Consider the following 12134-nt stretch of genomic DNA (forward strand, 5'->3'; position numbering starts at 1 on the left):
AAAGTTGTAAATTTTCCTTCTAGTTCATGTACATATTCATATAACTTTACATTCAGCAATGTGAGCTCCAGGTTTTTCCCTATCATGAGCCACGTTGGAACTTGTATATAGTAAACTTTAAAACAATTTATCGGAGATCACTCTTCTGCTTTCAAGAAAATTATTTCAATTGCTTGGCTGGCAGCAGTGTGTAGATGTAATTGATGAGCTGAGACTGGGGAAGGTCAGATAGTGCTTCAAGGGTGAGTCCCGGTGGGATCAGAGGAACGAAAGTCAAGTCAGGGCACATAGGACGGGGAAGAACTAGTGCACATTGGGGGTCAGATGGAGCTTGAGTGAAAGGAATCAGGAAGATATCAGAGGGTAAGGTAATTATTAAGTGTGAAAACAGAAACTGACAGTGACTGATGTTACAGAATCACTAAGGTGAGGGACAGTGAGCCAGAGCAGCCTGGATGCCTGAAACAGTTACTTGTTTCTGTGGGGGTTTTGTTTGTTTGGGAAACCCTGACAGACTAACCAGAGGCTGCAAGTAGAGATAAATGGAAACATCTGTTGAAAGGGAAAGCAAAGGACAGAGGGATGTGTATTCCTGCCGTAGTTTCAAAGTCGGAGTGCCCTGGCATAAAGTTTTCAGCATCTTGCTCAGACTGTTCCTGTGTTTGCTGCTGGTGCTCTCGTCAGGAAAAGCATGTAGGCTGCAGACATTCTGAAGTTTCCTGCAAACTGTCAGGGAATCCAAACTGTGTCAGATGTTTTTTGAATGCAGAAGCTGGACCCGTTGTCTTCTTGAGTAAAAGGGAAGCCAGTGATTGGAAAGCTATGTCTCATAACCCATAAGAGTCTGGGCAACAGATCCTCTTTCTGAAAGAAAGAGACCGATTTTCAGTTCACATATGGATTATGCATTACACATGTTTAAAGAAGGAGAAGGAATGCTTGTCAAGATAGCAGTTTTTAAAAGGCAAATAATTATTTTCCCCTCAAAAATAAATGTAAACTCCCGACTCTAGCAAATAGAGAAATAGATTATATTCAGTTAGTATCTTTTTTTTTTAAAGATTTTATTTTATTTATTTGACACAGAGAGAGAGACAGCGAGAGAGGGAACACAAGCAGGCTGAGTGGGAGGGGGAGAAGGAGGCTTCCCTTTGAGCAGGGAGCCCAATGTGGGGCTTGATCCCAGGTCCCTGGGCTCATGACCTGAGCTGAAGGCAGACGCCCAATGACTGAGCCACCCAGGTGCCTCTCAATTAGTTTCTAATAGGGAACTCTTTATTTAGTTGATTTGTGTGAACTTATAACCTATACTTAAAGTGACCTGCCTTTTTTTTTTTTCTTCCACAAATGTCTTAGATTGGTCTCTCGATCCCTGCATCAATCATTTTGCATTCTGGATAACATTTTAAATATATAATTAGCCGGGGCGCCTGGGTGGCTCAGTGGGTTAAGCCGCTGCCTTCGGCTCAGGTCATGATCTCAGGGTCCTGGGATCGAGTCCCACACCGGGCTCTCTGCTCAGCGGGGGGCCTGCTTCCCTCTCTCTCTCTCTCTCTCTCTCTCTCTCTCTCTGCCTGCCTCTCTGTCTACTTGTGATCTCTCTCTGTCAAATAAACAAATAAAATCTTTTAAAAAAATAAATAAATATATAATTAGCCAACTTTTCTTTTCTTTTTCTTTTTTTTTTCCATGTGGCTTTTCCAAATGGGATTCATTTGACATACAAAGTTATCATTCACAACATCCTTTTCCTCTGGAAACAAGTTGAAGATAAGACAACCTTCTGTCATTTTTGTATGAATGAGTTATTCATTAATATGTATTCCAGTAAATATTTATTGAACACCCAAGAGTGTCAGGAATTGTTCCAGATGCTTGGGATGTACCACTGAACAAAACACTAAGATTTCTGCCTTGATAATGTTCACATTCTGCAGAATAAGAATGACAATAAACATAATAAACAAAAAACATTGTGAGTAAATATATGATTACAATATGTTAGAAGGTGATAATTACTTTAATAATCTGAAGGAGGGGAGTGCAAGGCAGAGGAAGTTATGGGTGTGAAGACTGGGCATGTCTGAGCAACAACAAGGAGGCTAATATGTCTGGAGTCGGGTGAGCCAGGGAGGAGCAGAAGGAGATGAGGAAAGAGGGAATGGAGGCAGGTCACGGAGGACTCTGTAGGCCATTGTGAAGACTTTGACATTGACTTTGTGAAGAAGTTGTAAGTAGAGGAGTGACATGATCCAATGAATGTTCTAAAGAGTTTCTCTGACTCATACTGAGAATAGACTCTAGAGAGAGGAGGGTAGAACCAGGAAGACCACATCAAAGTCTAATACCATAATCCACGTAAGAAATGATGGAATCTTAGAACAGGGTAGTATGTGGTCAGATTCTGGATATGTTCTGAAGGTAGGGCTGATAGGATTTACTGATGGACTAGATGCAGTGTATGGGAGAAGGTGATTCCTGAGGTGACTCAGCAGGACAGACGGTGCTGCCAACCACTGATCTGGTGAAGGCTGTAGAAGCAGCAGTTTGGCAGGGGGTGGGGGGGTGTGGGCATTCAGTTTTGGTCACATTGACTCTGAGACATCTCTTGAAAGTCCAAGTGAGGATGTTGAGCAGTATCTTGATATATATCTGGAGTATGTACAAAGAGGTATGGTAGAGATCAGGACAGGAGACAGAAATGTGAGAATAGTCAGTTTATGGAGGCCTTTTAAAGCCAGGACCTTCTAAGGTTAAGAAGTGTTTTTCACAGTATTCAATTTCGTTTTCTAAGACACTCAATGTTTAGAAATGATATGTCCACCTAGCCATGAGTTTACCAAACAATCGATATTCGTCTCACTACAACTAGGAATAGAACCAAGCAGGAGAAAAGCTCACCCGATCTGACCTTGCACATATTGCTGGTGATACATTCCAGTCCTTTTATTTCTGGGATGTTTTCACTACACCTTGCTGTTTCAGCACCCAAGAATCTATGTAAAGACAAGAATTGATCTGAAGTAGGCACTGCATTGTATGGAGGCATTAAGATCAGAATTTGCATCATCCTTTGGGTCTGGAGAGCAGCAGATGAGAGGGGAGGCCTGGAAAGGGATGGACAGCCCAGGTGGACATCTAAGGGGCACAGTAGATGTTGGTTGTGCTCAATACCCCCAAATGAGTCCCAGGCCATGCAGGCAGCTCTCTAAGTGCGCACGTCTAAGATATTGAAATATCACTAGATATGTATAAGCCATCAAGTTGAATTTATCAATCGTCATGGTAGACTGACTGGTCTCATTGTTTGAGACCAGAGCTGAATAGCTGGGGGCAGTTAGGGAAGGCCACGGGCTGTCACGTATGGTCCTCCTCTTTTTCAGCCCTTTCTCCAAGTGTATTTACCCTCTGCTTTAGGTCAACACTCAGCAGAGTATCTTTTGGAAGAGAAGGCGTATTAGTAGCAAGCTGGGGATGCCACTTATCTGGAGCCTGCTGGGGTTACAGCTGAGACATGTTGTAGATTGTGGGTGGAAATGAAGTGGCGCCTGAGAGGGTAGTAGACCATCCCAGCAGGAAGCAGGACTCCGATGTGGGCCGTCCAGCGATTGGCTGTGTCTTCAGCAGATGTCAGGAGTTCTCTGTAGTACTCCAGGTCTGCAGAAGGAAGAACAAGGCAGAGCTTCAAGGTCTGAAAGAGGGCAGGGAAAGGGAGCTGAATTTCACTGGTGAGTTACTATATGCATGATAGTTTGTTAAACAGATAGATTGTAGATGTATTTCTTTTCATTCTTACAGTAAATTGGATATATTCCTCTTTTTGTAAATTTCAGGAATCTGAGCCAAGGTCACACATTGATCAGAAGTAGAGAGAGGTGAGATTCAGATTCAGGCTTGCCTCACTTCCTAACTCATAAAACTCTTAGATTTTTATAGTGTCTTGGAAATAAGAACCAGAGTAGAAGCATGAAGGAATGGAGGAGTCCACAGGGGCTGTATTTGTGTATTTAATACAGAATTGCTGCTGTCTAACTGGACTGGAGTGGAGTGGATGGAGAGGAAGAGGGTAAAAGCAGGGTCCCATAGGTCCACAGTGAGAACCGTAGGTTGGGTCTGATTTGCTGGGAAGGACAATCTAAGACATGAGTGGCTAGTATAGTTGATTTAAGAGAAAGCAATTTAATTCTGAACCCCACTGGATGGGGACACAGAAGCTGTTTAAACACTATTTACCTTGGCCAAGGTAACTCACTGAACCAAAGGTTGGAGACAGCAATAGAACCAACTGTGGGAATCTGGGGCAGCCAAAACGGGGCTGATGATGAGGGTGTGATTCCATAAATGAGGAAACTGAGACTCAAAGTGATGAAGTGCTTTTGCTTGAGAAAAAATAGTAGCAGATAAGTACCTGTTCACCGGATCCCGTACCCAGCCTAGGGCTCCATCCACCATGCCATAGGGGTCACCTCCTGGCTACCCTTAGCCCTCTTCCTCTCTAATATCAGTGACACTGGGTCCTGTAGCTTTTACTCTCCTTTTCTTCAAGCACTCCTCATGCATGTGAATAATCTGGGAAATAGTGTATTAAACAAGGGTTTGGCTACGTCATTTGGCTTCTGTGGGATCAGGAGTGGGGGAGGGGGTGGTGTGCAGGCAGAGAGAAAACAGGAGAATCAGCATCAAATGTGTTTGGATGATATCCGATTGTCCTGAACAAGGTTCTAAATTGCTCTGTGCCACAAATTCCTCATTTGTGCCCCGGGAATAATGATAGTACTCCTTTTACAGAAATGTTTTGATAATAAGATAATACATGTTAACTACTTAGCTCAGTGCCCAGCTGAGTGGTTTATGTGCTAGCAGTCAAAATATTAGCTATTATTGAAGGATGTGAAGGTGATTTGTTCCAATACCCAATGCCGTTGTGAGGGTAGCGTGATGTCAGGCTGTTCTGTTGATCTATGAGTCTTGTTAGTTGCTTTCTAATATGGACGCTTGAGACCCTTCAGCTCCAGTCTCTGGATTTCCTGGAGTTTGATTTAAACATGCTCATCACACTTAATGTGAATCTGGCCATTCTCCTACTGCTACCAAGCGCGATGATAGCCTTGTACTGTGCACTACCAAAATAATATTACCTTTTCCCAGCTGCTTCCTACAAATGGCATCATCTTAATCTTATCAAACCAATGCAGGAGAAAATATTATGTCAAGGCAGAAATTTTAATCATTATTTTAGGGTGGTGAGCAAGATAAAATTTTTAGAACCCAGACCTGAGTGGCATACAGATCCATTGTGTGTGACTCTTTTTTCCCAGGAACATCCTGATTTTCTGGTTAGGAAACCATTTGGACTCCTCTTGCAGACTTTGTTCTGAACCTTAAGGCATGCTGTGGTCTTCCTTTTTTGTTCTCAGAAGGAAAAAAGGCTATCTGTCTTCATGCAAATTAGTCTGCTTTTGTTGAAAAACTTCAGGGGGATTCATCTATGAAATGTAGATGCACAATAAGAAATACAGTGTATCTTATTGTTCTTCTCCCAGCCGCTGTAAGATTGTTTCCCACAGTATGGAATACTTAAAAAAAAAAAAAAGTGTTTAGTAGCAATGCCAAAACTCCAGCAATGCCTTTGACTGCCTTCAGGGGTGGTAGTGGAGGTGGGAAGCTAACTATTCAATACTACATTATTTTCAGATGATTTTGCATATAGCTGGGGAATGTGTAAATGAATGCAGAAAGAGCGATCTAATGTACTAAATTTAGGACCAGCAATTACAGACATTGGAGATCGGAGCTTCTTTTTTGCTCCTCTGCTTATAGTTCCTGATGGAAAGAAAATACTAACTAGCAACAGTATAAAAATAGTTTTTAAAATTATGAGTAAAAATTGTTTTGACAATGTTTAACTCTTCAGCAACGTGTCTCAGTATTCGGATTGTATTAATTGAGGTTTCTTTTCTTTTTCCCTCCCTGCATTTCAGTGACAATTTCAACAAGCACCTTCTTTGACGGCTTGCTGGTGACAGGACTGTACACGTCCACAAGTGTGCAGGCTTCACAGAGTATTGGAGGTTCTAATGCTTTTGGATTTGGTAAGCTATCCTGACATATACCATCAAGAATTGTCCATGGTTAAACAACAACAGATCTTATTTTTTAAAACATCTGTTTTAAAAGGATCAGACATTGATGATTTCAGAGTAACTAATCTGAAGCGATTTTCCTGTTGTTTGCTTGACATTAGGTGACTTGAAATAAGTCATGTGACTGTACAGCCAACCATAAACGAGGTGTGACAACCTTTCTATCCCTCTCCGTCTGTTGACGCTATTATGCTTAGTCTTGGGGAATCAGGTAGATTTTTGTGTTCTGTCATTTAGGTTACTGGAACTGGAATTCACTCTGACGTGCATACAATTATTCCATAACCTATTTTTTAAGTTTTATTATTATTATAAATTCTACCTCCAACATGGGGCTTGAACTCGTGACCCTGAGATCAAGAGTTACATGCTCTACCAGGCAGCCCCAATGAGCTGTTTTTAGAAACAGTTCTTACGATCCTGGGTTAGGCGAAAAGGGTCACATTAAGTTTGGCAAGTGAGCATTGTACAAAGTGGAAGGTAGTAATGGTTGGTGAGTGAATTCTATGAGTATTCATGAAAGAATATGTTTTAATATTTAAAGCACTTATATGAGTCCTCATCCTTGAATTGTAGCCCTGGCAGGTTACTTATATGGGGAAGCAGAAGGCTACATGATCATTACGTGCCCAGAGGATTTTCAATCTGGAAATCCCCGGTTTACCCATTATGTGGTAAACATGCCAAGCTGGAATTAAATAGTCTCTTTTCAGCATCAAAAATGAAAATTTAATATCTCCGTTTATGTAAGATGTGAAATCACTGATCTTACTCTGAAATTGGAAACCACAAGGCTCCCTCCATTGATATGAAAAAGATAGAATTGCATTATCAGAGGCAGCCATGTGTTCCAAGTTTTATCTTTTCTGGGTATTTATTAAATAGATAATTTTTACCTACTTTTGATACATGAAAGGGTGCTGACTCTGCGCCAAATCCTAGCAGTAGCTATGGCCAGGTGACTCACTGATGGATGTCAGAGCCGTCCTCTCGATGCCCCATTGTCACCCCCTCGTCACCTACTGGCCCAGTATGAGGCTCATAGCCTCGGGGCTTCACAGAACCTGGAAGTCATTTCGTCATCACGTTAAATTATGTGACATTGAGAATTTGCCCTGTTTTTAAAAGATCTCAGATACAATGTGTTGGTAACTACTTTAGGTTCTAATCCTCAGGAAAAAAAATTTGATCTAAAAATTCCCCTTATTTAGCCCCATCCTTTTTGTGCTCTATAGAGGCGAAAGTCAGCTTACAGTCCTATCTACGTGTATCACGTACATGGCCCTACATCATGTACTACCTGTTATGTTACAACAGGCCTCACAAGAAGGGTTGCCAGATTAACAAATAAAAATTTATAGGCCATCTGGTTCAATTTGACTTTTAGATAAGCAATTTTTTTAGTAAAAGAATACAGTATTTGGAATAAGACATTCTGGGTGCTCCCTTAGCCCAGTTAAATCAAAACCTCTGGAAGTGGGGTATGGGCATCGGTTGTTTTTAATGCCATTTCAGTTGCTTGATTGGAATGTTCCAGTGTTCACACAGGGCTAAGAAATGCTGTACTGGGCCAGTCCAGGTCTGGCGGCAACAGCAGCACTTGGAGTCCGTGACGACAGGGTTCAAGCCTGTCTTTAGACTCAGTGAGCCACATGTGCTGGTTGAAGACCCAGTGACCACTTTCAGAGAAGCTGTCCAGTTGATTTTGGTGCACACCAAAGTTTGAGAACCACTCGTCTACATTCATTAAATGGGAGAGATAGACATTATTTAACTGACCATATACATACATAATAGCAAATCTTGCTATCATGCCAGAGGCCAGCTTGCTGAAGTCCTGAGGGCTGGAAGAGGCTATGCCGGAGGAACTAGATCTGGTCTGGAGTGAAATGGGATGGAGGTAGGAGAGGCTTTTCCTGAGGAAGTGGCATTGAGCTGAGATGTGAGCTTGAATTCCTCATCTGTGGAAGGGGTTGGTAAAGCACCTCCTTCATAAGATTTGTGAGAATTAAAGGAGGTAATTTACATGAAGCCCTTAGCACATAGGAAATACTCAGTAAACCGAGGTATTCCAAAATTATCCTTATAATGGAAGCAGCTGCTTCTCCCAGCCCATGACTTGTCTATAGCTTCTTGGAGGGGCAAAAAACAGATCTTAGGAGCCATTAATCTGGGGTTTATAGATCCACATGATTTGAGAGGACTTGGCTGAATGAAATAACTATCACTGGCTATGATGGAGGCTTTCAATGAGAAAAATCATGAAATATCATTCATCAGTATGTTGTAAACACATTTTGAAAGAACACATAAAATGCATGTGTCTTATTGCTTCTGATTTTAGCTAGTAAGCCAAACGGAAAACTCGGAATCCAATTGTTAGAAATTATTTTTTTAATTAATTTATTTTGGGGCTGGGGAGCAAAAGGGAGAGGAAGAGAGAGAGAATCTCAAGCAGGCTCCACGCTGAGTACAGAGCCCGACTGGGGGCCTCGACCGACTGAGCCACTCCTGTTGTCAGGAGTTATGTGAAACACCTGGGCTTCCAGACATTTTCTCGCATGACTTTGAAAGCTGTACAAAGGCATTTGCATTTGAATTAGAATGTTTTTTGATTAGCTTAAGTTGCATTTGGTCTCCCCATCACTGTGAACCCTGGATCATGAGGCTGGTGGTCTGAAGAGGCTTCAAAACATGAAGTCTGTTCATGGTCGTTTGACTTCCACAATCATAGTTCAGGTCTCCTACCAGTCAACCGGCATTTTTATAGGACATGATTTTTATATGGATGGATAGATAAATGAGATCTTTTGTAAGTTCCAGTAATAGCCACATAATTTTATATAGATTTATATGATAGTGGTAAATTCCTTTAAAAAATTTTAAAGTACACACCTCAATATTATTAAACAGAGTTAATCTTTGGAAGTGCTGTTTTTGACTAGAGAGCAGGACATAAAATGTCTGTTTTAGATAAATGGTCACTTTAGAAAACAAAAGCACTTGAATTTTTTGATATCTGACTGAAGTTTAACATTTAAATTTAAGAAATTTAAGGAAATGAAGATCTGAGTAGGGTGCTGGTAAAAAAGGAGAGGAAATTCCTACAGGAGGTAAATTGTAAAAAAATTGTTGCTTTTTGGTAGTTTAGTAGTTACAGTAGGGTCAGGTTGGAAAAAAAATGTGGCATTCTTTGATCTAGAACAACAGAGTTATTGGATATGTAATCTGTCATTAGGCTCTGACTTAATTGATGGAATGTTAAGCAAATTTGGTTTGCTTGGCATTTTCCCAACAGCATAGGATTAGGGTGGGATATATTTAACTAGCTGTGTTAACTAAGACAAAGTAAAACATAAAGTTGAGTCTAAAAAGTACTTCTGAAAGTTTTTCCCTTTATAGATAATTTTAATCGTACTAATTACATGAAAGTTATAGCTGCTCTCCTTTAAATATAAAATGTGTGTGTGACCAGCCAAAATAAGGCTATAATTATTCTCAAGATACTGTTGTATAAATGTAATTCCACTAACATAACTACAGCCTTTTATGTAAAACCAGAATTCTTTAAAATACATGCCTCACTGACCAAAAATAGACAAATGCCTAATAGCCAGAAATACATTAAAACAATAGCTATGCAAAAAATGACTGTATGCCAACAATGCGTGATTTGAAATACCTCATTTTGCTTGTCAATATAAGAAAACACGCTGCCCTAGGGAAGAGTGATGTTTAATTATGGATATCTCTTTGTGCATCCCAGAAGAAAAAAAAAATGCTTCCTCTTGTCTTTGGCATTGAATTCCAGCTCAATCATGTAAATCTTCAAGGTTCTTTGTGGTCGCTCAAAGAAGGGCTATTTGAATATCCTTTCATACAAAATTATTCCTTTTCCAGAGGCTGAAATGCATTTTACTCAATATTTAGTATTCTGGCTCTAAAAGCATTTTACTTAGTTTTTGGTATTCTGGCTCTAAAACCGAAGAACTGGGTTTGCAGGTTTGATGAGTGGCAGCCACACTTCAAATTGTTAGACCTTCCATAAATTTAATGTTGTGCTTTACCATTGCTAGATCATTGTGCTCAGCTAATATGTGAGCCATTTTAACAGTTTTTCATGTAAACTTTTGTAATTTTCTATATGTTTCCTTTCCTTTTTCTATAGTAATGAGGCATTCTGGATCCAGTCATTTGTTAAATTATGAAATTCTTAAAATGGCAAGATTTGATGAAATCTAAGTTTGGGGAGAAAATATGGTGAAGTGATCCAAGATTTTTTTTCTTTTTAATTTTTTCTCTTAAGCATTCAGTCAATCATGTCATTTTTTAAAAAGATTTTATTTATTTATTTATTTATTTATTTGAGAGAGAGAGAATGAGAGAGAGAGAGCATGAGAGGAGAGAAGTCAGCAGGAGAAGCAGATTTCCCTGCTGAGCAGGGAGCCTGATGTGGGACTTGATCCTGGGACTCCAGGATCATGACCTGAGCCAAGGCAGTTGCTTAGCCAACTGAGCCACCCAGGCACACAATCATAAAAATTTAATATTATCAATATTATTTTTGAAACAGGGTAGTAGAATTTTTTAACTTAAAGATCTGATTTTTTTTCCCACTGAAATCGGACACTCTAACTTTAGATGAGAGGGGATATATTTATAAAACAAATTATTTTAGTGTTTCAAGATTTAAAATTTTAGTAAATCTTATGTTGGTTACTAGTTAATAAAAATGTGTACTTTACTAGTAGATTTTGATTGTATGTTAACGTTTCATTGCCATGATGCAAATTTTTGTTTTATTGTCATTAAAAATAAAAATATAGGCTTTGTTTAAGCTAAGTTTTAGTTATCCTTCACATTGAAACTAAGTAGAACCTTTTACAACTTTACTGATTGTCACTAGGACCCTACATCCCTGGGCATTAAATATAGTTCAGTCTTAGGTGCCTATCTTTGTGCCTTTGAGACACACACATATGTTATACATACATATATTTAGGCTTTAAAAAATATAAAGAAGGGACGGCCATTAGCAACTTCATTAAATGGGATCCTGTATAGTAATGCTCTTTATTCACCAGCCTAAATTAGGCTAAATTATTCAGAATGACCTTGTTAAATTTATTTTATCTGTCTCTTTACAAAGAAATGCATTGTAACATGCTTGAGGAATTTTGAACATATTCAGGGATTTTGAAGGCATGACCTCTTATTGGATATGGTAAATGATCTATAATTAACAAGAAGACTTCAGGTTAATTAAACAAATTGCTGTAGTTAATGATACCAGGAGCATAGCTGACAAGAGTTGAAATTGCCATTAATTTTTCCTATTTACTGGGTATTAACCTCAGTTTGGTGTTAAGTCATTAAGTCTCAATTCCATTTGCATATGCCAGCATTACCTTCATTAAGAAATAGTATAATGTAGTTTGTATTTGACATATGACTAAGGAATTCAGGGATTATTTCCCAATTCCTAAATAACTAAAAAGAATCATTTACTAGAATAGTGAACATGATGAATATAAAGCTGTTGAATTAGTCAACAGATTGCTGAAGCAAATGTTGCGGGGCATGAAATTTGAGCCAAGTGGAGGAGTTGGTGGGGAAAGGCAGCTCAGGGCAGGGTTCATCACATGACCTCCAGAGCTAGGCAGCTCAGGTCCCAAGGCCCCCTGCCGCTGCTTCTTCCTAACTTGGGCCACATTCTTTCTTTCCCTAAGCCTCCATGTCTGCCTTTGTAAAATGAGAGGTGCCTCACTCACAAAATTGTTGGGTGGATTAAATGAATTATTGATTCAAGTGCCTAGTACATGTGCTTAAAATAGGTATTATTTATTTATTTTTAAAGATTTTATTTATTTTATTTTAAAGAGATAGAGAGCAAGAGCAGTGGGAGGGGCAGAGGGAGAGATAGATTCTCAAGCAGACTCCCCACTGAGCATGGAACCTGAGGTAGGGTTCAATCTCATGACGCTGAGATCA

General features: G+C 39.6%; 1 protein-coding gene across 3 annotated transcripts in view; it reads left to right on the forward strand.

Moving 5' to 3' along the window:
• RELN (reelin) overlaps positions 1–12134 on the forward strand; it is a 518586-nt gene that overhangs the window by 65309 nt on the left and 441143 nt on the right. For all 3 annotated transcript variants that reach the window (XM_047695315.1, XM_047695316.1, XM_047695317.1), the window contains exon 2: positions 5982–6092. In XM_047695315.1, the coding sequence (XP_047551271.1) occupies positions 5982–6092 (111 nt within the window). The remainder of the gene's footprint in view (positions 1–5981; positions 6093–12134) is intronic.

The sequence above is a fragment of the Lutra lutra genome, chromosome 11 (genome assembly GCF_902655055.1).
Source record: "Lutra lutra chromosome 11, mLutLut1.2, whole genome shotgun sequence".
NCBI classification, from domain to species: domain Eukaryota; kingdom Metazoa; phylum Chordata; class Mammalia; order Carnivora; family Mustelidae; genus Lutra; species Lutra lutra.